The sequence below is a fragment of the Nyctibius grandis genome, chromosome 1 (genome assembly GCF_013368605.1).
Source record: "Nyctibius grandis isolate bNycGra1 chromosome 1, bNycGra1.pri, whole genome shotgun sequence".
Taxonomy (NCBI): Eukaryota; Metazoa; Chordata; class Aves; order Nyctibiiformes; family Nyctibiidae; genus Nyctibius; species Nyctibius grandis.
Window position 1 is genome coordinate 44,305,766 of NC_090658.1, and position 27,758 is coordinate 44,333,523.

The 27,758-nt window shown below is 42.8% G+C and overlaps 1 protein-coding gene across 1 annotated transcript; it reads right to left on the reverse strand.

Moving 5' to 3' along the window:
- Positions 1 to 921: 921 nt before the first annotated feature.
- On the reverse strand, positions 922 to 25,982 carry GPR137B (G protein-coupled receptor 137B). The gene is made up of 7 exons (XM_068406206.1): positions 25,545 to 25,982; positions 16,737 to 16,786; positions 11,445 to 11,667; positions 7,468 to 7,621; positions 5,646 to 5,770; positions 2,580 to 2,704; positions 922 to 1,072 (listed from the first exon to the last, which is right to left on the reverse strand). Exons 1-7 carry the CDS (start codon positions 25,911 to 25,913, stop codon positions 961 to 963), a joined length of 1,158 nt encoding a protein of 385 aa, XP_068262307.1. The 5' UTR covers positions 25,914 to 25,982; the 3' UTR covers positions 922 to 960.
- Positions 25,983 to 27,758: the final 1,776 nt, after the last annotated feature.

The window sequence follows — 27,758 nt, forward strand, 5'->3', positions numbered from 1 at the left end:
TAGTTATGCAGAATTGATCCTCTAGGTCCACTTGAGGTTTTCCTGCTTTATGTATTCCTGGCTCTTGTTCTATGCCCAGACTGCACTTCCTGCATTTCTATTTAATAAGTACTGGTATATGTATCCATCTCCCTGGCTAGGTATTTGACTTATTCTTCTACATAATACACCTAGAACCGACTGACAGACATGATCACATAACTTTAACTTTCAAACTTACAAATTTTCAGCCTGTTGTGCAGTTCACAATGCTCCGGGCAGACCAGGTGCCCACCTCTACCGTTCTGAGACTGTCTCTATAGCTGCTGAGAAGATACAATTTTCTTACTTTCTTAGCAGAACGCAGTGTGTTGTGAGATCATAACTAGAGTATAGATGACTTTTACCCTTCAACCATCTTGCCACATTGAGTAAGCAGTGATGATCCAAAGAGTAAATTGTACTCTGAGATTTTAGCAATAACTTGAAAAGACAGTATTTAATTGGGTTGATGTTTTTCCCTTACAGGCTTCTCTGTGCATGTAAGAATTGCTACTGTCATGCATTTCAACAACCCATTCATGTGTTTACAGTATATTCATCATAATCATGTATTTCTAACCTAATACACAGTGTAAAAATAAAAATACTTAGAAAATAATTACGCCATTTCACTTCATGAAATTTGCTCTTTTAAAATGAGCATAAAATGATTAAATTATACCTTCTAACAACTCTATTCAAAGCCAAAAATACTGTGGCTTAGAACAAGATATTAATTAGAACAGTCTTCAAAGTTTAAATCATTAGCTTATACTTCCCCTTGAACTATGAAAAGCTCATGGCAAAGACAAGTTCTTCATTTATCTGTGCATAGGAACACTTCTAAAAAACAAAAGGTGAAGAAAAATTGCTAAGCTTTGTTTTTCAGAACACTTGTTTTAATATTGGAATGTCCTAGAACGCTGTAGTCGATTGAAGTTATATAGGGCTTGGCCGCTCTGTGTCCAGTGCTGGATCTTGCTGGAGGGATCCTATGTAAGCCGTGAAGCTGTTGTTCTGATGGCCCCAGTCGTAGTAGTCTGGAGAGAAACTTAAAAAGAAAACAGAGGAATTAGTGACTGGCAGGTTGGTTCTGCAGATACTTGGTTAGTGAATGTGGGCAAAATGCAGTCACATAGACACCAACCAGGAGTTCAGGCAGCTATTTATTTTCCCAATCTGTCAATTGTGTTGACAGTGTTCTCAACTCACTGTTTTGTGATTCTTCTAGTTCACGAAAGACTCCCCTCCCTTTCTGCTTCACTAATCCGGAAGGTGTTTGAAAACCCTCGAGGCGGTGCTCCTCATCCATGCCGAGTCCTAGCACTGTGAGGGCCTGTCAGTGACAGACCTAAACCTCTGGTGTCCACGTGCAAGGGAGCGGTGCTCAGTTAGCTGCTCTGCCATACTGGCTTCTCTCCCGCGAGCGGTGTGGGACAATGCACGTGGCTGTTTTGTGCCTGTGTTACCAGAGTGGCTGGTTCCTTCATGCCTTTGCACAGAAGGGAGGGTGCCTGTAGCTACAGGCTGGATACCAGCCTGGCGCACACCACCTCCGGCAGCTTCAGGGGGTTTAGTTACTATGTGAAAAACTAATGCAGGGGCAGGATGACTGATAAGCGTAAATAGCAAATATCCAACTCTACTGAATCATGGTGTGGGCTCAGCGACAGGGAGTACATGAGCTTGGCTCAACGAGTCACAAGAACTAGATCTGGGTATGTTCACTACGGTTAGCAAGTTAGCCTTCATTTTAAGATGACCGATCACACTGATCTACTACTAGGATTCTGCAGATACAGGAAGAAGCAAATGAGTAGCACATGACTGAGCCTCCTTTCAGGGCAGGATAGTGTCCTGGCACTGTCTTTCCTTCTCCGCGCTGGGTGCTATCATTCTTGCTGTGAACTGCTCCTTCCTGGAAGGGGAATCCTTACCTAAAGCTCACAGTTACACAGAGAAAACAGGCTTTTTGTGCCACTTCTGGGTTGGGTGGGATTTCAGCAGTCAGGTGGATTCACATAAACTTTCAGCAAGTGGGAAAGGAAATGTGCTCTTCATTTCAGGTAAACCCCAAGACATTTAGGTGTGTTACAGGGCAACCTAAGCTGAGAGGCTTCTCACCACCACCATCGCAAGCTGCTGCCTGCACTGTGGAGCTTTTCCCTGCTCTCCCTGAAGACAGGGAGACTGCTCTTTTTCTAGGTTGCCTTGCTCACATGCTTAAACTATTAAATGGCACTTCTTAGGCCACTCTTGGAAGAAACAGAGGGTGAAACATGCAACCCAAAGATCTGACCCGAGTTTTTCAAAGAGCGACATGCTGTTACAATTCTTAAATTCTGTAACCGTTTGCATTCTCGTGTCATTGCAGTCTCTGTGGGGCCCTCGGATCCCCTCCAGTCACTCGGTGCTGCCTTTCCACTTCAGCTTCCCCCTTTGCTTTCCCTCACCCCCTGCAACGTATGCAACAACTGGAGCTAGACAATTTACATTAGTCTTCCATAGTATGCAAGAGTTTCCGTTATGGGAAGCAAGCGGTTCCTCTTGTATCTCACCTGCCCTGTGTTCCCTGTGGTGCGATATTCCATGCTAGATCATCATCACTGTCGTATCTGCGAGGATTGTCAAAGAAATAAGATCTGGGACTGAAGCCATGGCTTGGGACCATTCCTGCATTGGCCTGAGGGAAGGGAAACCTCAGTCAGTACTTGCAACAGACAGATAAACTGCTTGGTGCCTGACTTCTAAAAGAAGTCACTGCAGACTTACCTCCTGGCTTCCAAAATAAAACAGGCCGTTTTATGTTTGCTGTAGACAACAGAAATCTTTTTGCATTTTCTGGTTTTCTCCACCAGCGTAGTGATAGTCTGCCAGTCTTAACAGCTTTTCCTTTCCCTTCCTTCTAGCTAACAGATACAACCCATTTCTGAAACCACCCTCCAGTATGCATTTAACCTGTCTGCTGAATTCCTGTCCACCCTGGACACTTTGAGCTTGTAGCCAGCTGACTTGAAGTGAGCAGTAGGGAAGCAGCTGAGGAGCTGAAGGATATGAAACACCTGAAGAAATTTGGTTTTACCTCCCACATCTGTAACCCTCCCTCCTGGTGCATTACCTCCCTTGCCTCAGGAACTGATCATGCTGAACCTTGGCACCCTGCTTAATGAAACCACAGCTGAAAATCCCCTTAGGACCTCTCTGAGCAATTTCAGTATCTACCCTACAATGCTGTGAGGGTCACATCCCAAGGAAAGGTCCTTTGGTAAAACAGGGAAAGGGGTGTATGTGTAACTCCTTCATTTACAAAGCATTTTGCTTTTTTTCCCTAGGAAACAAAACAGAAAACATACAAGCATCAAAAGCTCAGTTTGATTCTGGAAACAGTGCAAAGGGACATCTAGGACCCAGCTGAGCTGCTTCCACTGATCCACTGCTTCCATCCCCAGGGTACAGGGTTCCCTGCACCTGTGCATAAGCCAGGATGACATCTTCCCTTTGGCCTTAAGCAGAAGAGCAGTTTAATCTCCTCCTATTTTTTAGATGTTAAATAATTTTGACAAAGATGAACTAAAAATAGGTCCATCTCTGTTGTCTCCCCCTTTCCGGCATTTGTCTGGCTGAAGGTATGGCAAGGCAAAGGACCACCCACTGCAGTTGTCTTGTGTCAGCATCAAATCAGACAGACAGCTCGTTCCAGGCTATGATCGTCTGTGGAGCAGAGCTTTACATTTGAACAGTGCTGAACGCAGGCTGCCTCTACTCAAACTTTTTGTTTCTGAAGTCCTGAATGAAACGTAAAACCAAAGACCAACTATTTCTTGGGATTGTTCCTTATTAAAAATAAATAACGTTTTGGGTTTTTACTAAATCAGAGTTGTTGTTAAGACTTTTTAACTAAAAGAGGGTTTGTTTTAATTCTAACCCCATGCTTTCTGGCCAAGTGTTTTCAACCACTGGACCATTTGATACCTAACTGCTGTAACAGCCCACTGAACATTAAAGTCCTGTGGCCCTTGGTCTCCCTCTTGTGGCATACTTGCACTGAAGTTTAGTTTTGTCTTGCTTACAGTCTCTTCATTTTTTATTTCTAACGTTGTTTCCAGTTTTCCTCTTACCATATTAATTAGCATAAATATTGTTATATTGTTTAGCATAAATATTTGTCTTATGTAGAAAAAAAATCCATATATGACCTATCCACTATGACAGATAACGTCTATCCTAAAAAAGGTACCCATAAAAGAAGTGGTATCACTGATTGGCTCTTCTGAACTGTATCCTTATGAAGTTGGAGATTTAAGGCTTTCTGCAAATCACAATGCAAAAATATGATGTTATATGTGTTACTGCAGTGCTCTGACTTGTGAGAAAATGCTGCCTGTTTGACTCAATTTCAGCTCTCGTTTGAGTAGGATTCCAAGTCTTTATGTGATCAGCTTTTTGAAAGGAGAGATCAGACCACATCCCTTATTTTCATTCTTTTGTGAATCTCTCCCACACTATCCAAACTTGACCACCAGGTCTAGCTTTACTAAACTCACTTTAAATAAAACAAGATCTCTCTGTGGTCACTTTTTAGAAGAGCAGCACCACTGGGCTGTATTTTAAAACATTTCTTCTCTTTGCATTTCTCCTGGCTAACTCCTAAGCAGGAGTGGGGCTGAGATGTTTTTTGTGATGGACACTGGGGTCTATGGGGTTTCTTAGTGTGATGTCAGGTATCACAGGTGAACTGTCAGAATGGCTTTATGCAGGTGGGGATTTGTTACTTCCTTGTTCAGCTTGGCTTTATCATTGTCTCTGAAATCTGCATGTGAGAATAAAAAACATCACCTTCTCTGAAAAGTTATTCTATTAATTGCGTCTCGTACTTGTGAATTTACTATTCACATCCTTCTTGGGGAATATTAGCTTTGGTTTGGTTTGGCCTACAGAAACAGAGACATTACCCTGGTAATCCTAGTGCAGGGCTGATACTCCTCATGTGCCTGTCAACCAGCATATCCTGTGCTAACCTGGTGATGTTGCCTACCACTATAAAAATATGCTTGTCCATCTATTAACTACCTAGATATTGAGGATACTTACAGGGAATTATCCTTACAACTCACACCTTAATCTCTGCTCTGCTGAAATAGCAAACAAAAATGTCAGCAAGTGCTTATTGTGGCTATTGGTCTTTGACATGGAAACAATTCAATGGGTACAGGGCTAGAATTCAATCATTTCATACATGCCGTTGAACACTTACTTACACACAACCATTTTCACTGCTATATGTGATGAAAGATCCCAATTTTGGATAACAAACTCCTTTTCCTCTGACTCCAGTGAAGTACTGTATTAACCCAAAGGGAATATGTCCCTAAATTTAAGAAGGTTCCTGATTTTTAGGGTAAACTGCCTGAGAAACACCTTGACTTCCTTCTGGGTAAATATGATGAGTTTCTCTCACAAGGACTTCGTATAAAGAAGTGGGAAGTTTGCATTGCTTTTATTCTGCCAAGGACACATTGAAAAAGAGAAGTCAAAATGTAAAGAAGCAAACCTCCCTCAGAAGCTGAGCCCTCCACACCTGCTTGGACATTACACTAACAAATACACCAACAAATTCCACTTACTAGATCTTTTGTAGGGTTTCGGACACGGAAGAAATACACAACCAAGGAAGTAGGCAAGAGCTCCCAGATGAAAAGGATCACACCAAACACTATGTAACCTGCGTCTCCCAGCTGACATTTCAGATCTGCCTGTTGAAAAGTCAAAGAGAAAAGTGTTTAAAAATAAAGATGGCAGCTCATTTAAAAGGTGCAGGAGGCAACATGTCTTTTTATGAAGACCTATGTTTAAGTGGCTGAAATGTCGGACAACACAGCCAGAAATTCCATCCAGTAAAGCCTGATTAACTTGGCTAATGATTAAAGGCATACTAAAAAAAAAAATCAATATTCTATCTTGTTGGGTACATAACTTCCCTTTTACCTTTCTTTCTCCCTCCTTCTCCTTCTCCTATCTTTCCTTCAGCAAAATCAAAGTTTAAGGCAGGGGTCTTCCCAATCTAAGAGCCTGGCAAGCAACCATTTGATCAAGTGATCAAATCAAGGTAATGAGAAACAATATTTTCAGTCCTTTTCCAGCTGGGAATAATATGTGAAGGAACAATCAGTGCCCAGGTCTCCAAGGGCATTGTTAGCAATCTGGCTTTTAAAAATTATGGCTTGGATCCCTTCAAATTGGTGCACATTGTTAGCTTGAATAACCATGCTGTTACTCTAGCTCTAGCTTCAAACTCCTGTTTAGATTTCCCACCCGCCATTCACCACAGTTGCAGAGGGCAAATCCAGTCTTTTCACGTGTTTTGTACAGAAGAAAAAAGGGTAATGTTTCTGACAGGTGGCCTGAGGCAGTACCACAGTACAAACATTGGGCTGTACTTTTAAAAGTAAAAAATTGAGTACCTCCTCCTTAGTTCCAGGCCCTTTACACATGGCTCAAATCATTTACCCCAAAATCCAGGCAATCCTGATGTCACAAGTGAGATCAGATGTTCAACAATCAGTAGTAGTGACCTAATGCCTAAAGTACTCCACTGAGCTCCCTACGAACAACCTCTGCCTCCATGGGGAAAACAGGACCAAATATTCTGGCCATAAAGTTCCAGCCCCTGTTACTCCAGACGGTAGGAGTCAGCACAAGAAGTGCCCCCTGCAAGGGGTCAGCAGTAGCAACACTCCAGGCCCCAACAACAGGAGGGAAAATGTTTGATTCGGGAGATGAATCACAGTCCAGTGCCCTTCTGCCTAAAACCTGTGTCTTCTAATGACATGGAGTGGCACCACTTAGCTGCTCTCCTCTTCCCCACACCGCAGATTAGTGGTCCCTTGACAGACCCTACTCAGCTAACTCATAATGAGGTCCTCTGGGCAATCCTACCCTACTGTTTACCTTCTTCTTATTTACAGTTTTATCTACTGCTCAACAGAAAATTGTTAATGGCCCCAGGTTTGCTTGGCCACCCTGGCAATGCAAGGCCCTTGCATGGCTGGGAGCACTGCTTTTGGTCTGCAGGTGCTTCCTGAGAGGGTGGGGAGATGTCACGTGTCTGGGATTTTGAGGCCAAAGAAAATGTACTCATGGTTCAGACCCAGGCCTGCCATTTTGCCCAGTCTTGACAGAGCTGGAAAACTACTGGGACCTAACTACATGCTTCAAAGCAGAGAAAGGAGCTTCTCTCTGCTCTCTTCTTTCTTTCAGCACTGTTTTTTTTTTCCTCCTTATGCTGAAATTACCAGAAATCTGTATTCCTCAAGCAAAACAATCTTAGTGCATTGAATAAAAGAAAAAAAATAGGATTTTAACATACTAATTCCCCTTGTCATAGCATTTAGGAACTCAGACATCACATACAGAATAAGTTTTCCTCATTAGCAAATATTTTCATACTTGCCTGATCTGATACGTTGTACCAATCGTAATCAAAAGAATTTACTTTCTTGGTTTGGGAAAATGATAAGATGAACAAGTTGTAACAGGCTCGTGAGGTATAAAGTAGTATAACAGTCACTCCTATACTTGTCACCTGACAGACAGATGAGCCCTGGAAGAGATATAAACACAGGTTATTATTCATAAAGGCAGCTGACAAGAACATTACTTTGCATTAACTTCAAGGGTTGTCATGCTACTCTGCCTAATGCGACTGACTTTTTCTTTCCTTCTTTGATCAGTATATCCTATATTATATATATTCCTGTATTTTATCAGTACAGTGGTTCCAGGCAATGGTGGCAATTCCAGCCCTTACCAAGACGGGCTGTGACTAATTCCTACAACTTATTGTACAGGCGCTATTTTCAGAGCAATGAGAACACATAAGAACTACACTTGGTGTCAGATAGAGCAAGAGAATTGAGCCTTCAGCCGTGCATTAGCTATAGAGCATCCTGTATCAGATGCTGGCTAGCTAGCATGATGCAACCTTGCATCTTTTTACAACTGCTTGCTGTGCACCTATTGCCTAAGTACAGAGCAGATCGTAACAGTCAGCAGTTAACCACAGCACAGACAGGAACAGAACATCCTGCCTTACCTAATGTCAACACAGAGGAGACAAAGTGGAAGCACAGCCTATGGGCAGAGTGACCATGGCGGGGCAGTCTGTGAGCAGGAGCTTGGGCACAAGGGGAGGAATGAGACTGCAAAGTGTGAGATCAGAATAGTTCCTAAGCCCTAGAGAGAAAGATGGACAGAGCAGGGGAAAGAGCATAATCCAGTGTGAGGAATAAGTGAGACACCTGACCACTGTGTCAGGTGGGGAGGGTCACTGTAGGGGACTGAGACTCCAGCACAGGAGTTGTTGCAGCAAGAAAGGAAGGAATCCAGGAGCCACGGCTACAGGGATCAGCATGAGTCTGATCACAGAGGCAGGCAGATGTACAAAAATGGGACTCGCTTTGAAGGAGAAGCTCCAAGTAAATTCTCTGCAGTTGGCTCCGGAATAGTGCTTTGCACAGCCAAAGGAGGAAAGATGGGTTAAAGCTCTGTGTGCTTTTAGGGAAGCAAAATACTTCGCAGCTAATTTGCTTCATGAGCCCTGCCCTCTCCCTTTCCTGGCAGAGACCCACACCACGAGGATGGGCTCCTCTCATCTGTGTGAGGGAGAGAGGCTGAGAGGGAAGTTGCTCCTCCCCTCACAGGACCTTTTAAACCAGTGCAGGAGACAGGAAGGGTCTGCACCCTATTCCCTGCACTCACGCTCTGCTTCCATGTTTGCAGCCAAGGAGCAGAGGTTCAAAGAACTGCGGCAGGTAGAGCGTAGACATAACAGAATGGCTACTGAAGTATGAGGGAAAGTCACCATGTCCTGAATTCCTGGCCTTCAGGAGACTACCAGGGCCCCTCTGCTGCTCACCCATGCTAGCAGCTATTGTCCCTGTGGCTCTGTCAACCAAGCTCCTCAGGCTGGGTGTTCCCTGATGCGTGTCAGTAAAGAGGAGCTCAGGGAGTAGTCAGAAAAGCTTGCAGAAAACTAGCTTGCCTGTTTTCCCAGCAAAGTAATATTGCTTCAGGGACCAGTCACGCTCGGGAGCATTACAAAATCCCCAGTGCAGCCAACCTCTCAGACTGACTTCCTGCTTAAAACATGCTGGAACTACCACTGCCCACCAGGCCATAACCTGCAGCCTTGTCAGGAGTGAGCCAAGAGCCTGCTGCTACACGGGAATTGAAGCCAGACATATAGTAGGCAGAGGTGAAAGCTGTGGCAAGACCAGAAAGCAGGAAATGCCACAAAGAGGAAATGTTTGTTAGGCACTTCTCTATTCTCCTTCGGTACTAGCAAGTCAGTGATGCTGTCATGGAAACCGAGGGTGAGAAAGCAGAGAGAAGCTGCAACTGGCACACACCATATCCCAGCTCAGTGGCATTTACAGACTGGGGATAGAAGAAGTGAAGAGCAGAATGGGGTCAGTTATTTCCCTATATAGGTTTCCCTACATAGTTGTCATTCTTTACTAGTTAATAGTTAAATATGCTAGAGATTTAACAAACTTCAATCCCATCAAATACAAAAAAGGGGGTAAAAGTGTCCTGGTTTTGCTGCCAGTCAAATATACTTAGTGGCTTGAGGTAGGGAGAGCACAGCAGTAAACGTAAAGCCAGAGGAATCCTTTTTCAACCACAGGCCCCTACAGAAAAGAGGGGGAGCCCCGAGTTTGTAGCATGTCCCAGTACATGATGCTTCTGGCCAGCACAGAGCTGGCCCAAGTTGACACCGAAGGGCAGGGCTGTGCACCTCCTTGGTGCTGTCACAGCCTTGGCGCAGAGAACCAGGCTGGTCCCCCATGCCAGGTCACGGAAGTGAATGCGTTTTGACATGTGATCAGAAGATACGTGCCAGCAGATGGGAGATGCAAATAAAAGGCTGCCAGTACCGATGCCTATCTACGTGCACCACAGGGCACTCATTGTCTCCAAAGCTATTTCTATCATATCACTGCAGAGAATGGATTTTTCTTCCTTAGCTAGTTTTTTCAGCACAACAGTAGCAGATTAAACCAGGATGTTTTTTCACTGCCAGCTCCAGCCATCTGTATCCCTAAGTATGTGCAGTCAAATCCCACTGGAAGTCCCCAGAGGAACTCCCATTTCAGGTCAGCAGAAAAGAGCAAAGCGCTCTTTAATTCTTGTTTCCACATTCAAACTTTCATCAGCTGAGCGTTCTGTCCTTTCCTGTCTGCAATAATGTTAGAGTTTGTTTGGTTTTTGTGAAATAGCTTGAAGTAAAGAAGATGAAGTTTCCTGTAGGAGGAGGAAACGGAACAAAGTAATCTACCAAAGCCTGCCTTAGGTTAACACTGCTTTATTACAGAGATTTACGCTTCTGTGATTTACAGCAGTAGAAAAATTTTTTCTTACTAGTAAAAATAATCCATTGCCCATGCCCTTTGGTCAGCAAGTAGCAGGCTTGAAAGAAACAAAACAAACTAAGCTGTGTTTTTAAATCTTTTATTCAGCCCTGAATTTTCAGTTGTTGTGCAGTACAGCCAGATTTGATTAAACAGGAAAAATACTCCTTTCATCTGATTAAGGAAATGGAGAGAGGAATTTTCTTATAAGATTTTTTAAATAGGAGCTGAAACATATTTTTGAAAGGTTTGTTGTGGTAAAGGTAATGTGGTATTGGTTAAACTAATAATTTATTTTAAGATTTAATGCAAGGACCTTTGAAAGCCCTGTTTCATTATTTATAAATACAAAACACCTTCACTAATTTTATAATAAACACTGCAGGCTTACGTGATGCCACCCAGCGCCTTGACCACTGAATGTGTCCAAAGCTGTAAACCTAACAATATTTCTTTAAAGAACATTTTGTAGAGTAATATGAGAGACTTTTTCTCCCCTTCTTGCCACTTGGCTGAATTTATAATGCATGAAGTCTTTTAAAACACATTCTCGTTGTCTATAGGACAGCATACAAATGTATAGAGATTCATATTCTTCTATCTGTCTTATCTTCAGCATGCTGCTACCTTAAACATTTAGCTTAATCAGCAATAATTTGACAAGCTGAAGGATCCCAAAGTATAGACCACTTCTATGTAGCAGTACGAAAATGAAGTGGTCTTCAGACAGGAATCTGGAGAAAGCAGTATTCACTTGAAAAACAGCTGTGAGAAACTCCAGCCAGTAAGTTCTGTAAACTCTGCCTCAAAAATACATATTTTAGGGGCACTGGTGTTAGCCAAAAGCACCCTTGCTGGCACTTAATTAATATATTGGGCAGGATGGCTAGCCAAGCGCAAGCTGTGAAGTTTAAGGCCTCCAGCTCTCAGGGGATCTGAAGAACTCCGTGGCTTTGCCTTGCACTGCCCTTGTCTCTCAGAAGGTACTTGAAAAGAACTGAAAATGTACCTTACCTTGGATTCCAAGTAAATGTTGGCTAAAGACATCTTGGAAATCTTATACAGGCAGATGGAGAGTGAAACAGCGCACAGCACAAACAACGTGTCATTAATTGCCACCCGGACAGAGACAATGACTTTTCTCTCTGAATTCTGTGTCCTCACCAATACTGCACATGTTAAATTCACCAAGAGGAAGAGGAGACTTATGAAAAGAGAAGCCAGGTAGAGGGGCAACCTGGGAGAGTGAGGAGAAAACAGTTTTAGCGACATTGTTCCGCAAGTGTCAGTCATGAGGTGGAAGTTGCACTCTGAGCAATGAAAGCTGCACGTGTTGGGCTGCCACAGCTGACAGAGTGACCGGCCACCCGAGCCCAAATCAAAGTGCTCCAGATTGCTGGAGAGATTAACTTAGCTTATTTCAAACCTGTTTTTTACAGTTACACAATAAGATGTAAAGAAACTAATGTCAAGCTGCAAAACATGGAAGAGTGTTTGCAACAGAAATACAACAGCACAGTTCTTAAAAAATACTTAAAACACACATCTACTTTCTTAGAGCACGCACTTCATATATAGCACAAACCCTCTGACTACTCAATGACAGGAGAAACCTTGCAAAAAATTGAGTTGCCTGGAATGGACTGGTTTTGATCCCGGTTTTACTACACCACCATGGCCATGAGAAGCATCACTGACTGCTGATGTTTGCTGTCAGATTTCATATTAAATTAAGGAAGTGTCTAACAGGAGGAAAAATCTCTGAGTTACTGGTTCCCCAGCATCTTTCTCTGTCCCTTTTCCTAAATAACTTGGTCATGGGCAACTTCTTGAAAGAAACATCAAGAAATTTAGATATGCATATTGATTCTGGGTTGGCATTTTGCCATCTATGCCAGGCAAAAGGTTTGTTTGCACAACCACAGGAGCAGAGTTGGAACAGAAATGTGACAGACAGAAGCCCCCAAGCTGGACTCGTTTTCTCCATCTGTTTTTTCCCACCTACCTACCACTGATACCTGCAATATAAATATACCACACACTCAAGGAAAGGTGCTTCTAATTACTCCTACACACAGCTGTGGAGCTTTTCACTTAAAAAAAAAGAAAAAGTATATTTCAATTTCAGGTGTTTGCTTACTTCATTATCATTGCTGACCAAGGCAATTACTGATAAGGGTCATAATTTGCAGTCACTGAACAAGAGGTTTTGGCCACAGCTTTTCATGCCTGCTGGGAACTTTGAATTTGGCTGATGACAAACACCCAGACTGTCCCTGAGGAATCAAATTCTGATAGTTTAAAAATACATTACCCAATGGTGATCTTTTCCTTTCACACATTCATATCCTTTTGGGATAGCATCGACCCAGCTACAAAGCTGAAGCATAGCTGGCTTCTTGTCAGGGGGCAAGAAAGGAAGGGGTATACCTTTGAGACTTTTCAAATGTGTAACAGGGGGAACTGAAAGCCTAAAAGTCCCTTATTGTGAATCAGTGCCCTTCTTTCCAGTTATATCTGGCAGTGAGTGAGGATGCTGTCTTTTCCTTGCCAGTCATGGAAATTCCCTCTCAGGGAGAAGATTGTGCTCATTCTTAACCTTCCAGGGTAGGGCTGTTTTTAGGACAAGCAGCTAGAGGTAGTTCCTTTAAACCTCACAGTCTAATGCTGGAAGCACTGCAGTCCTGAAGATCCTCTCTCACATAGCTTCCTCCAGAGAATGCAGTTCCCAGGTGTAATGGTGGTACATTTACAGCTTTTATTAATATCTCAAAAGTCTTTAAGTGACGGTCATGTGTCTTCCTTTCCTTCCCCTGCCAAAGCCTATTTAACAGCCTCATCTCTACTCCTGCATTGTAGTGCAGGTAAAATATTCTTATGGGATTCGGGCTTATGAGGAAAGGTACGCTCTTACATGCTGCCTGCTTGCAGGACAGTAAGTACATGCTCTCTTTTTGCTCAGCTTAGTCAAAGGGGCCTTCTGCTTCAGTGCAGCCTGCATGCCCTTGATGCTGGCTTGCAACCAGCAAGGCTTAGAGGCTTCCAGGCCAGGCTCCTCCTTGACGTGTTTAGCGAGAAAAAAGCACTGTCACGCTCTCATGCCCACACATTCCCGTATGTGCCAGGGTGAGCTGTCGTGGCCAGTCAGTTGTGCAGCTCTTCACATAATGATCTTCCATCCCCCTTATTAACATGATGTGGCTGGGGAAATGGCTGCCTGTTTTGACAACAGAAGCATTGTTGCTGAACTTCTGAATAAGCACTGATGGAGATGCAGGGCAGATTTAGGGTCTGTGCAAGTGCAGAAAGCATTCCTAACTCACTTAAAGGCAGAACGTATCCTTACATCTCAACTACAAGGGCACCTACAAGGCATTAATAAGTGTATGGGTTTTTTTAGAAAACAGAAGGGCAGGGCAGGAGGTGCTTCCAGATCGCACCAGTGACTGTTCAAAAGCCTGTTGTGCCTAATCCCTGTTTTGGGGCTACCCCCTTAAAAGGAGCTGTGTGTAATCTGGCTTGGCCAGGGAAGGCACATACCAGGGTGTTCTGTTCTTTCTGTGTCAGGCTGGATGAAGCCCTAGGTTTTTCTTAGAGCTTAAAATCAAACTTCAGATGAATGCAGTGAGTTTTGCCTTGTTTAACAGGAAAATCTGTTTGAAACAACTGCATTTCGTATGTGGTTTCCTCAGAAACCATACAGTGTCTGAGGCTTGTGTGTAACAAGGCATGCACACATAGCACAGCAAGGCTCATCCAAACCCAGTGGCTGTAAGAAATCCCCAAGCCCAGGGAGATGCGCAGAAGGACTGTTAAAATACGAAGTTGGGCTGGCACAGGCTGCACCATGAGCTCTTTTGCCACAGTGACTAACATCACAAGGGGTTCATAAAGTAAAGTTTGCTTAAGATTCTGGATCTCTCATAGGATTTTGACAATTTTTTCCGTATCTGAAATGATTCTGATTTCTGAGACCTGTGCCAATACATAGACCACAGTCTTACCTCTCTATTGCCCTGTTTATGTTGCCATTATCTACTGCAGAAATGCCAATACCAGGCAATAAGGTCTGACACTTATTAAAGAAAATGGGGGAGAAAAAATCAAAAAGTGAACATTCAGCAATGAAGAAAAATCAAGTTCAGTAAATGCAGCCTCCAGTCCCTGTGTATAGGCCATCCATCTTTCTATCATCCATCATCATCTTTCCGTCAGGATTTGAGCAACCTGGTCTTATGAAAGATGTCTCTGCCCATGGTACAGGGGTTGGGCTAGATGATCTTTAAAGGTTCCTTCCAACCCAAACTACTCTGTGATTCTATGGTCTTTCACTAGCCTGTTAAAATTAAGATTCAGGATCTCAGCGGTGGGTGTGCATGCATTTCCAGCAGTTCAATTGCCCTGTATAAGAAAGGAAACAGGGTCACCTTTATTCATATGGCTCTTTTACACAGGCTAATGACATTCATGCTAAAGGATCTAGATATTAAAACAAAATAATACTGAAGTCCTTTGCCAACAGAGCTGAGTAAGAGAGAAAAGGCTAGACCAGGTCCAAGAGTGATCTGCATTAGAAATGCAGTAGGCAAGAGTGAAGGTGGACATGGAGCTGTTGTGGAGAGGGTAATCTGTGCATGAGTAATTCCAGTCACAATACATAAGTGTTTCGGAACGGAAATGCTCCAAGAGCTACATCAGCAGGGTGCTGATGTAGTCACTTCATAGGCATTGACTAAATATCACAAGCTCCCTTTGCTTAAAGAAAGACTTTTTCAAGCAGCTTTCAGGAATAAAGCCTTGCCACAAACATCAGTAACAGATAAGGTTCAAAGCTTCTACCTCTCATCTCTAAAGCCAGCCAGGAACATGTTCACAGACCTGCCCTATACCACCCTGACCTGCAGCCCAGGCTTTGCACAAAGCTGTCCTCTTTGTTCCTCTTGTCTATGTGTACCATCAGGGGCAGGTACGCTTGCACTCGGGGGCTGGCTGGGAACCTGGCTGGTGTGTGCTGTGCTTGTCTGCCAGCCCATACTCCTGGATTTCCTTCCCACAGAAAGCAGAGTGCAAAGAGGGGTGAATTTATTTGTACGTCACGCTGTTTACCAGGGAGCATCCAGCTCTTGCCCCTTGTGGTTTGGGATGTGGCCAAGGTACGCACACAGATGCGCTAACTTGAAAGCATTCCTGAGGCCACCAAAATAGATGAAGCCTCTCTGTTTCCATCCTGACAATTTCTGCATCAGCTGCAGTTCAGCATGGAGTTCGCATCCCTTAGTCAGCCATCACACCCTGTGTGTCCCAAACCCTCACCAGCCCAAGCACAGCCCACCCTAAGTACTGCCATTCTACCAAACACGGCTTCCGAAGCACTTGCTCCAGATGATCGCCTCTCCGGCTGTATCAAAATCCAATTGAATAACAAACTTTCCAGAGCAAGGACAATGTTAATATTTGACCTGTTGATCTCTGTGTTCTCCTGAACAGTCAGCAAATAACATATTTCAGTTTCAAATTACTCTGCTTTCCTATCCTGATTTCAGATTGTAAATTTTTTCTTTAGAATGGAGACAACTTCTCTCTCTTCCCTTGTCTAAACAACATTGCCACTGACTGAGGCTTTTAGGCATTGCCACAATAAGCATTAATTTATTGAGCTCTTCCTCAGCTTTCTGGACATTACTGTCCTTTGGGGAGCTTTCAAGTAATTCGTGACAATTCCTCCTGCTCAACAAGATACCAAACAAATCTCTCCACCTAAATGCAAAGCTACCATAACCTCAACTTTATGGAGTTGGGGGAGGTTATCTGTGAGCTCCCAAACACATTATCAAGTTGAATACATTCTCTCTACCTCTTTGCCTTCACAACAGTTCTCTCATCTTCCCAAAACTTTTGAGTCTTTTACCACTGACCTCATGGATTATTAGACACCCAGTCCCACTCGTTCCTGTCACAATAAATACATCATTCTGCTACCTTTACCAAAGCACTGGATCTGAATTCACCTAGCAATACAACTGTTAAGAACCTGTAAACAAATCACAAGGGTGAGTGTTTTCTGCCTGCATTTGAAATATTTGCCTTTGAAATAAGTAATGTCTAAAAATGGTGTTTGTGTTGGGAAATGACACAATCATCTTCTAAATGTCCTAGGAAGAAGCTGGCCTCAGAACCATCATCATAAAACATTGGTATATAAATATGAATAGCTGAGATATGAGCGCCACATTATCAAATATGTAGTGTTTCTCAAAGAGCGTGGCTACTCTTCTTTACCACATTGAATGTTTGCATAGTTCTTACCTGTATTTCAGTAGCTCTGGGGAATATTTTGACTTAGCTTTGAAAATCACCTGCAAAACAGAAAAATATTGCATCAAACATAGGATACATGTAAGTAAAGAAAGAGGCTGTGGTCCGCGGGAATCCTGTCTCACAGGTCACAAGAAATGTAGTGATAGGTTTCATTACATAACAGATTTGCATTTATTGTTTATCCATAACAGGCAAGCTCTAAGCAAAGTATTAAAACCATTTAGCAGGTGATCACGGTGTTCTTGTATACAAATTGTCCACTCCATTATTTTTACTTACCCTGGCTTGTGAATAAGGTCGTTTATACCAGTATTCACAAGAGGACCAATGCCAGTATAATCATAGAGGCAAGTAATTATTAGGCTCTTACATGACCTAATAGTACATGTCTCTCACGTATGAGCTGGTGCTCATACCAGCATATTGGGTCCGATGCTCTATTGACATGAAGAGCCTGTCATAGTACCCAGGTCTGAAATTGGATACATATGTTTATATCCCTGTTGAATTGCCAAAGGGATGCCATCGAGAACAAAACTCACTGTTTTACTCTGAGGTACATTTGGCTTCTGCTGACTGTCTATTCACTATACAACAATATGTATTTTTACAGAGAGATAGCTCAGGCCCAGTAGTTACCTTGCTGTAACAGAAAAGACAAACGCTGACAAGTTTTCTGCAATGTAGCTAGGTAATATCAGTCACAGGTGTTTAACCACGATCAGAAATTATACAAAAATATATTAGCATATTTTATATCTTATTAAAAAAGTCACAAGGAAGCATCACTGCTTTTTCATAAGCCAACGTGGTTTCCAAACATATTCAGTTTACAAATGTTCATTTAAACCAGCCCCGAAGCACACTGATTGCTAGTATTACAAAACAACACGCTGTATGACTTATGCTGGGTTGTTTCCTAATTGTTTTCTCCTCAAGTTATCCTGCCTTATCCATTTCACTTGGTTTTGCATGCCCTTTAGTATAGCTTGCATAATATTTGCTATGATTATCATGCTTTCCCAAGGAAACAGGACTTACACGATCACTATGTATGTGTAGGCATGTGTCTGCCTGTCAACCTGTTTAACTGTCCCCTCACTAGTCTTAAAATACTCCTGTCAGAGAACTGATGGAAAAATACTTGAAGCATCAAAGACGTGATCCTTTATCACCCTCTTAAAAATTAGTGACCCAACAGAAGTAAGGAACTCTATAAATGTGTTTGATCCATGAGGAGAACCCTTCATAACGATCCTCGACATCACCCAATTTAAGAGAGTCTGCATAGCAAAGTATTGTAGAAATGCCCCAATTATGGTAACAGCTCAAAACCAAGCATGAGACATAGATCTGGAGAAAATCAGGCATCACTTGTTCCAGTGCTCCTGGAACAACTTGTCATTTAACTCCTATTCACCATAAACAGCTGCCTTGACATGGAAATTATTTTTGTGACGCATCAGCCTGCTTAGCACTGAACCAGCAGAGAACACTGAGCTTTTCAGCAGGCCCTAGAAAAATAACAGCCAAGAATAAAATTGCGAAGTTGGGGAAAAAATCTTTAAAAATATTCTGCAACCATTGATACTGTTTTCAAATAGTTAACATCTGTGGCAGTATCCCTTACAAAAGATTTTTGTGATTCATTCTCCAAATTCCTGGATTGTGAATTCTCACAGGAGTTCAGAAAGAAGTTTTATGTTGTTTTACTTACTTGCTACTGAAAGGAGAGGTACAAGAGGCTTGTGGATGTTCTGTGTTTCCGTGGTACACAAAGAGAGGCTGTCAGTTTTTAGAGAAGAGATGGGGTTCAAAATACTATCTGTACGCTTTTTGTACTAGACTTGTTGCCTACTCTAGCTTATTCTGGAAGACACTGTGGGCAAGTGGGAAGGAACGGATTCCTGACCTCAGTGAAGCTAAACAAGTAAAACTTGTCTCTAGGGCCATTCCACAATCCTCACCTGTTCTGAGCAGCACTTACTCACACTTATTGTACCGTTAATTTTGACAGCTTTCAGGACTGGTACTGAAGAGAGCTACGGTTCAGAGCCTGTGCAAAGAACTACAAAAGACAAGCAATGGCCAGTGGCCAATGAGTTGTGCTGGGTCCAAAAAACCTAGAAAATTCACAAGTTCCTGAATACCATCTCCTGTGGTTCCCCAAAAAGGACCCACTCATCTCTATAATGTCACAAAGTACTCCTGTCACATAAACCAGTCCAAGGCTGCCCTACCTAGCAAAAGCTCCATGGATAACTTAGCAAAAACCAAACATGACGTTCCTGCTGCAGATCCAGCAGGATCTCTAGATGCGAGATCACCAGAACAGCTGTTATTGTTCCATATTTAGTGGGCCTCTCCCAGCCAATAAATGCTTCTGAATTTTATTAGAGCAAAATGACCATTAAGAAAGAAAATGAACACTGCATTAAAAAAACAGATGCTACATTGAATGAAAGCATGGACACTCTTACAAATACACTGCTAGACAGAAATACAGGTGGCCACGTCCTGCCACCTTTCTTTAAACACTGATGGGGCCTTAGTTCATGAGTAGCCTTGCTGGAAGAAATGTGATTGTCACAGAATAAAGGGCTGTTCAGTGGGAGTAAGGGTGTCAGAAGCTGATCTCAATATACCTTACATGCGTGGGTGCAGCTTTTTGCTTTTAACATTTACTCAAGAGACTGGTTGCTCAATGGCCCCTCCCCATAGCAGCGTTGAGAAAGCTTCCAGTCAATATCTGAGTCATCTAAGCAAGTCTTCCAGCAAACCAGAGCAAACCAGGCTATTCCTAAGAATAGACTAAACAGCAAGCAGAGGGCAGACTTTTTGAAAAAGACCTTTCAGAGAACCCCTTTCAGAGATGAACATCAACACGGAAAATTCAATGAAATTCCTTGCTAATTTTCTAATGTCTAAAGGGTTACTTTTTCTTCTTAAAAGTATTTCCCCTTTTGCTTGTTCTTTAAAGGAGAAATATCCTGTTTTGACTCCTTGTTTTTGCCGAAGGACTGGAAACCTCAAATGAGATCCTCACACTCCCTCCTCCACTCCCCTGAGGTATACGTCTGGCATATAAAACTGCAGCAGTACAAAAGGACTCCAAAAAGCCCTTCATACAACCAGGGAAAATTTCTGTTGCAGGAGCTGATGTCAAGAGCTGACCTTAAAGACATTTTACCAGGTCCCAGCAGAGGAACAGTGAGGATGGCATGGGAGTCCATCAGCAGCTCGGCTGCAGACAGCTCTGCAGAGCTGCTGGGCAGCAAAGAAGGCAGACAGGGCCAGGCTGCTGTAGCTTAAGGGGGTTCCAGCTACGGTTATGAAAGTTAAATCAGGAGCCACTCTGGCCCTGTAAGTATCAATGAAGCAGGTGTCAAAGCCAAGTCACGTATTCCCAGAGCAGAAGAAAAAGAAAATCTCACTGGAGCAATTTTCTGTCCATGCTCTGGTTTAGCTGAACTGACGTGACAGCTGGCACAAACCTCCAATGTACCTCTAGTGCTAGCTGATCAATTCACTTTTTCAGCAGCCACAGCTCAGCTTACCAAAAAGCCTCAGGTATGTGTCAAGTGCTTGTATACGTCTCAAGCTGGCTCTCTGCACAGGAATGAAGTTCAGCTTTATTTACCAGTTCTCATTTCAAAAACTCTATAAGGAGCATAGCGTGTACTTTCCCTTCCCAGTTCCTTTCACCATGGCCCCTCTCTTGCTCTGCCACATTCCATGCAAACTTCTCTTTGCACCCTGGAAATATGCGACAACCTCATGCAGGCCCAGAGTCTCTCACCACCAGCACGTACACCTTTCCTCTGCTGTGTATCTTCCAGTCCCAGGCCTACCTTCCCCTTTTCCCTTTCTCCCATGTTCATTCTTTCATTTGGATCATATTCCCCAAAATATGTACATTTTCCCTCTACTCTTTGAACTCTACACAGTTTGTAGGGCCTACAGACATGAGCAACATGACTCACTACCATACTCAGCCTTGTGTAAATTGGTAAAAATAGCCTGGAAAGGACAGGGACCGTTGTGGGGCTAGCAGCCACAGTAAACCTGCATGCGTAGCTTTCCTATCAAATTATTTGCTAAGTCAAATGAGCTCATTCTTCATGTCAGATGCTGACAGCCAGCCAGTCTGCAGTTGCAGTGTGTCTCCTATAGATCCAATACTGAGGGTAATGTTTTACGCCAAACATATTTGCTGATGCTTTACCATCCATAGTTAGACTCCTGCGTAGTTCTGTGTACATCTAAAGCATGCTTTAAATTAATAACAAGCTTTATAAAATATGGTGTATTCATTTCTACTAAAAAATAAATATTCCTCCTAAATAACAAGCCCTCTCTGTTCTCTCACTGGTGGTGTTACTTTTGAAATGCTATCCCCAGTAATTAAGAGGATGAGAATTTCTCTTAATTTTCTTCCCAGAGCTAACACATACCCCAGTTCCACTGAGATACACATAACCTCTCCGAAAGCCTTGTGCTGGTTTTACCCCACCCTGCCGGGCGCTTCCAGCGTGGCCAGCTCCCCTCTAAACTGTCTTACTCTGCACAATTTCTCTTCATTTGAAAGTCCCTGATTTTATCAGCCCTGCCTGGGAGGCAGGGTAAGCTTCTCAATCTGGATGCCAGAGAAAAGGGAAGATGATTAGGGAGGAGGAAAGAGAGGTAAATCTGCCTACCAGCCCTTCTCCACCCATACGGCCTCAGTTCTTTAGCTCAGCACCACGTTCCGTAGGTCCTGGAGAAGTTCCCAACCTGATGATCAAACCTACAGCTCACCAAATGGTTTGCTGTGCCTGGCCAGAGAGGAGGCCTGGGATTTCCAGCATCCCCTACAGCTCACACTCTTTGGCCTTGACCTTGTTTTTTGAGTCTGTAACCCTTCATCCTAACCTCCCTCCTGCTTCATTTGTACCCTGTTCCCCAGGGAAATGTAAAGTCTGAAGCAAACAAGACAAAGTGAAGCAAGCCCTTCTCTGCCCACCCCCTACACACACCAAAAAAGGCAACTTCTTGTTTTATTTCCCAGAGCCTCTTTACACTTTTGCCCACAGCACTGACTGTAAAGCCTGAAGACTCATCTGTCTGCCTTTGCCAGGGGCAGAGAAGATTTGGCTAGGCAGGACATAAATAAAAGAGTGCCTGAGTCCTGGGATCCTCACTGTCTGGGGTCACTTAAAGTGGAAAATACTTTATTTGCCAATTTATTCTTAGCTTTATCAAGCAGCAAAATAAACCCATGGGAGCTGCAGGTGTGAGGCAAACATATATATGGGCTTTTCGGTCTCTGTAGGTGGAAACACACTTCAGCTCCCTGTCTGATGGATCAGGATCAGGCAGCTGCTCTGGCTTGGTACAATGCAGTTATTTGCTGGTGTTGGGCTACTGTTTTATGAAAGTGCCCCTGGATCTCATCTGCACTTGAGATTTATTTTAATGATTTTTAATGATTTATTTTAAGTAGACAGAGGCTTATCCTGAGAGGCTAGGTCATCTTATTTTTTTTCTCTTTAGAAGAGAATGAATACAGACACAGGATTAATAAATCATAATAAATTTAGCACTCTCATTAAAAATCATACGTATTTTCTGCAGTATGTGATTTCTGAGAGGAGCTAATATCATACAAGCCTTATCTGCAACAGCCTTATCTTCTATTCTGCCATAAGTAGGGCATTAAGACCATAGCAAAGGACACTGAATTTGGCTTTTAATCCAAAGATCACTCAGGAGTTGTTCTGAGTCCAAACTCTTTTGGTTGTTACTTCTCTTTCGTTCACTGGTCCCCCACTTTAGCAACCTGCCCCAACGCATTGCAGCTCTTTCTGCTGTATCTGCTGATGGTGCTGCTCAAGTCTGGGAACAACCCCTGCTGTGCTGACACCATCATGGCTTACTTGTCTTGCTACACATAAAATACAGTCTAAATTTGCATCTCCATTGCTTTGGGATACCAATTAAAAAAAGAATAGTTGTGGCTAACTTTCTGTCAAGTTCAAAGGTGCTTATTATTATGAAAAATGCCCTCGGGCACTTGTCATATGAGGTTTTTTGTTTGGCCAGGAGGATTTGCAATATTTTTGGAATCACTTTTTCTTCTCACATCTATGTCTAAAAGTTTTCCTAGCAGTGCCACATGTCTGGATGCCATAGAGCAGATAATAAACACCTGCAAATTCCAGAGACCCATGAGCTCTCTTCCAGTCCTCTGTCCCTATACTATACATAGATTGCTTCTTTCCCTCTAGCTAAGCACCAGCTAAATAGCATGGTTTTCATGCAATGAGAGACAGCTGCAGACCCTTCTTGCCTTACTTCTAGAGAAAAAAGGATAAAAGTTGTTTCTGAATAAGTCTGTGAAGTTACAAGCCATTACTGAAAACAAAATTCCCTCTCCCCACCCCTTTCACACTAGTTCTTGCTTGCCTACTGTGGAAAGCTAGATGCACATTAAATATACAGTCTCAAGAAGATGCTGAATTTCAAGCCAAACCACCTTTTAATGGTTAGAAGTAAAGAATTAATAACAGTGAATTAAAAATATATGCACTTATTCTGTGTCTTACATTATATTCCTACAATGGCTGTGCTTGTATTTCTTAAGGCTTTGTTTTGGCTGGGGAGATATTTGCGATGAGATTTCACTGGGAGCAACCAGCTCTAAAGCAAACAACAATGCTAATAATATGCCCGTCTACAGTGACCCACGATCTTTAAGGATTATGATGCACATCACAAACTCTGAAAGTCCCTTGCAAATATTGTTTCAAAAGCCTCACAACAGCTCTTCAAGACAGGTAACTATTACACTCTTCTACAGAGGGGCTCAGAGAAGATCATGAGGACTCACAGTGACAAAGCAGAAATTGCCTCAAAGGCAGAACCAATAGCCTTAGCATTTTTTCTGTTTCCAACCACTGACTTGTACTTCCTGAATGATATCAGACAGCAATGCCAAAAATAAGTTAAAAGGACATGCGTGTGCATTCTCCATGCTCTCTGTTTAGATGTTCCTTAGACGAAAGGAGTCAGTTACCCACAACACTAAGCCCCGGAGTGCTGGCACTCTAATGCACAGAGTGCGGACTGCTGTGCCCGCTCTGTGCTCATGCCAGCCTCGGCTTCTCTTGGCAAAGAGCAAGGATGTCACATTCTGCCTCCAGACTTCCACAGCAGCCCTACGCGGATGTCTGAGGGTAGAATCTGACCGAGGGCTATGACTTAGTCCCAGCCACTCTGATGGGGATGGACTGTGTGATAATGGACGTTTGCCCCTGGGGAACCGCACCATTATCAGATGACTCTCACAATAGAAATGGGATAAAGCATAGGTCACCACATGCCTGAGCTGGATTTGAGTAGCATGTAGATGAAAGGTTCCTGTAATCCCTTAATATATCCCAAGTCCCAGGGAGTGGAGCGGGGTGAGTTAGCAGGTGTTTCAGACACTGAATCCGGAAGAGTAAACCTAAGCACAACTGTATATGTGGTTCTAAGTATTTAATACCCTCTACAACTCAAGTGATCCTCTTACAGCTGTCATGCTTACCACTGCTGCTTTTTCAGCTCTGGCATGGCAGCTCTCACAAGCAGCCTGACGTCTCCAGCCAGGCTGTTCAGAATTGGCAGGCCTGTAATCACTACAGAGCACTGTTAAACACTGTAGGCACTACAGAAGCACCCAGACCCAGGCACTGAGCTGGATCCAAGTGCGGCACACAGCAACACCTAAAGCATCCTGAGCACTGCGGGGGGTGCTCCAGGGCTGGCTGGTGCTCTCCTGGCCAACTACCCCTGCACTGGGAAAGCAGACTTTGACAAGGGTCATCTGAGTGCAGGCTCGGCTTCCTCCTTGAGGCACTGTAGTGGGATTGAGGAGACAGAGAATCCAGTCCCTGCCCTCCCGCAAGCTTCCTGTGAGATCTTAGGGAAGCCCGGCAGCCTTTCTTTGCCTCAGCATGCCAATATCCCATCCTGCAGCCCAGTGCCAAGATCACCAAGAACACCATAAATACTTCCAAGCAAGTCTAACTGCAGCAGCCTGGAACACTGTGCAGCCTAACTCATCTGGCTTCTTAGCTGTCTGTAACACAGGTACACTCTCAAGACCTCCTTCTGAAATGGAGATGCTATTTCCTTTACCCCACTATACAACTAATTTACCTTTACATCACAGCATCTTTGAAATAGATAGCACTTACTTGGGTCCGAAGTCACTGCTATTTGTAATACAGATCGTTATAGGAATTTGGGTTCGCAACAGGACTCGATCGACAGTTTTGATTGTGATACACAGGACAGAAATCACACTCAGAAATATGTTAGCCAACTTGTGAAAAACTGAGGTGGGGGGTTGCCAGGAAAATTAGAAATTACGGTTCTGACTGCACACAGAGATCAGGTCTGCTAAGCCAGAAGGTTTATAAAGTCTAGTAACAACAACAACAATAATACAGAATAATAATAGAACAGCATTTTGGATGTCCAGCTTTCAAGCTCTCCTATACATTTTCCCCCCAACTTTTAAATTAAATGACACCCATTTAATAGACAGTAGATAGATTATTTGCCATTCTGAAACGATCACTTCAGGCTCTAGTTTCATCGTAACACTGATCACTTGCATATACATCAAAAGTTAAAATTCACAACTAAACAACTGATATTTGCTTTTTGCATTGCCAAGGTACATTAGGAAATTACATTTTTCTCATGATTCTTACAAAATAATGCTTTAGCATTCTGTCAGATTTAATCAACGAAAAATTTTTTGCTTACCTGTGTGAAGTAAAGATTCATCAGGGTCAGGGTGAAAAACTGGAGGCAGACTGGGAAGCAATAGAGAAGCCAGAAGATGAAGGGGCTGAGAGAATTTGCTGTGACAAAGTCTTTGAAGTAAAATGAAAAGAGCACAGTCCTAAGAGAGGCCCAAAACAAGCACAGAAACAGAAATACAGTTTGGTAACTGAACCTTTTGTGCCTGTAGTGAAGGACCAGCCAGAGCTGGACGTAGATGAACACAAAAAGCAGTGAATAAAAAACAGTATATACAATGGTCAGGCCCAACTTCACATACGGAGGGACAGCTGGCGTCAGGGTCGGCGGAAGGGTGTCATTTTTCAGTGAGTCCCACTCGGCGGCCTCCATTTGATATCAGGAATCGTCAGAATTATTTATTAAGTTTGGCTGCTGCTGTTGCCTCCTCCTCCTCCTTCTCCTTTCATCTTCCTACAGCATAGGAATCAAGAAAATGAAAGAAAACAAGCTGCACTTCCTCTTTGGCAGCTCACTGTGGGCTGGTAGCACATGATCACAATTCAGAATGATTCATTAGGACTGCTTTTGTCAGCAATTGGCAGGGAACCGCTCAGAAAGCTGCCCTTTGCTGATGTTTGTGCACGAATCTTTACCATCCTTAAGAAACAAAGAAATCCACCAGCCCCTGAACGATTTACTGATGATTTTTTTCCTAAGGAAAATGATCTGGATTTTAAATTAGTTAAGTAATGTTCTATTTTCTACAAGAAGCAGGTACCTGACATTTTCCCAGCGGCAGCCGCATCGTATCTTTGCAGGATTTTTTTGTCTTGTTTCCCATTTAGCAAGTACTTTATTTAGCTGCTGTTCATTAGGAATAATTTTAAGCACCTTAAAGCACTCGTGAAATTCAAACCACTGTAATAAGCTGTAAAAGTTCTGCTCTGCACTGACGAAACCTTTGTGTTTATAAGGAAATATACAATCTGCACAGCAAACCTAACACATTCAGTATCTTCTTTTTCTTCTAACATAAGACATTTCATTAGAATGGGAGAAAAGGCATATGAAGGCTTCCGAACGTGGTGTATACAGGAACAAATAAAACCCCCTGAATACCCAAATTCACCAAAGTTTACATGCAGCTACAGGTTCTTTTCTGCTTGGTTGTTGTCTATTTGTGCCAACACGGTGGAAACAGCTGACCAGACATGCCTTCTCACAAGTGCGCAGATATGCCCTTGGGATTAAATCTATAAATTAATAGGCGCTATGGCAGACTGCTGGGTTTGACTCACGGGGGTGAGAAGTGAGAACTGAAACTGAGTGGTTTAGACATTTGTAGCGTGATGGAAATGCTTCATATATCTCTAGGTCATGTATAGCGTCACATACCATCAAATAACAAGGTTTTTAAAAGATACCTTGGTTATGGCTGGAGCACTGCCATGTTTTGTTCTATCATTTATAGTAAGTGCTTGTTACTTGGAATAATCCCAAGGGAGGACCCCACATGTCTGGTGAGCAGTGAAAATAGATTCCTTTATTGAAAGAGTCCATATAGTGAGCTAATACAGTGTTCAGGGTATGCAGACACTGATCCTGACACTGGGTACTAACTAAAATAATGATTTCCGTTATTAATGCCTCACCTCAAGAGTTGTTCAGAACTATGATTTTGTTGAAAAACATAATTATTATAATTGTGTTTATTAATATAAATACAGCATATATAAGTTTGGATAGTTCTTTAAAAAGATCTCTAAGTGAAGCCCACCCTGCCCTAAAAATAGCCACACTGAACACTTAAAGCTATGTTCCAAAATCCATGTTTAGGTACGGAAACACAAGTAGTTTGATTTTAAAGGTGCTAAGCAACCTCAGCTCCCATTGACTGGAAAGTGATCTGTGGATTCTCAGTGATTCTGTACATCAGGTCACTTCTATTAAGGTGTCTAGATATGATTTTAAGACCTTTACCAGGAGCAGCCAGCTTTGGAAATCCTGTATAAACAGCTCACAGAAGCAGGGTGATACACAGCACCGAGTGGCTGTGTCAATTTGATGACATATAGAAATACATAAAACATACAATGAATGATGGGAAAGAGGAGAGAGGATAAGAAATGTACAAGCACTAAAAATCATGTACACATACAGAGGTATGTCATAGTTTGCACAGAAAGAGAATTTTATGGCTTCAACATAAATAAACTTGGACTTAGTTTTAAATTA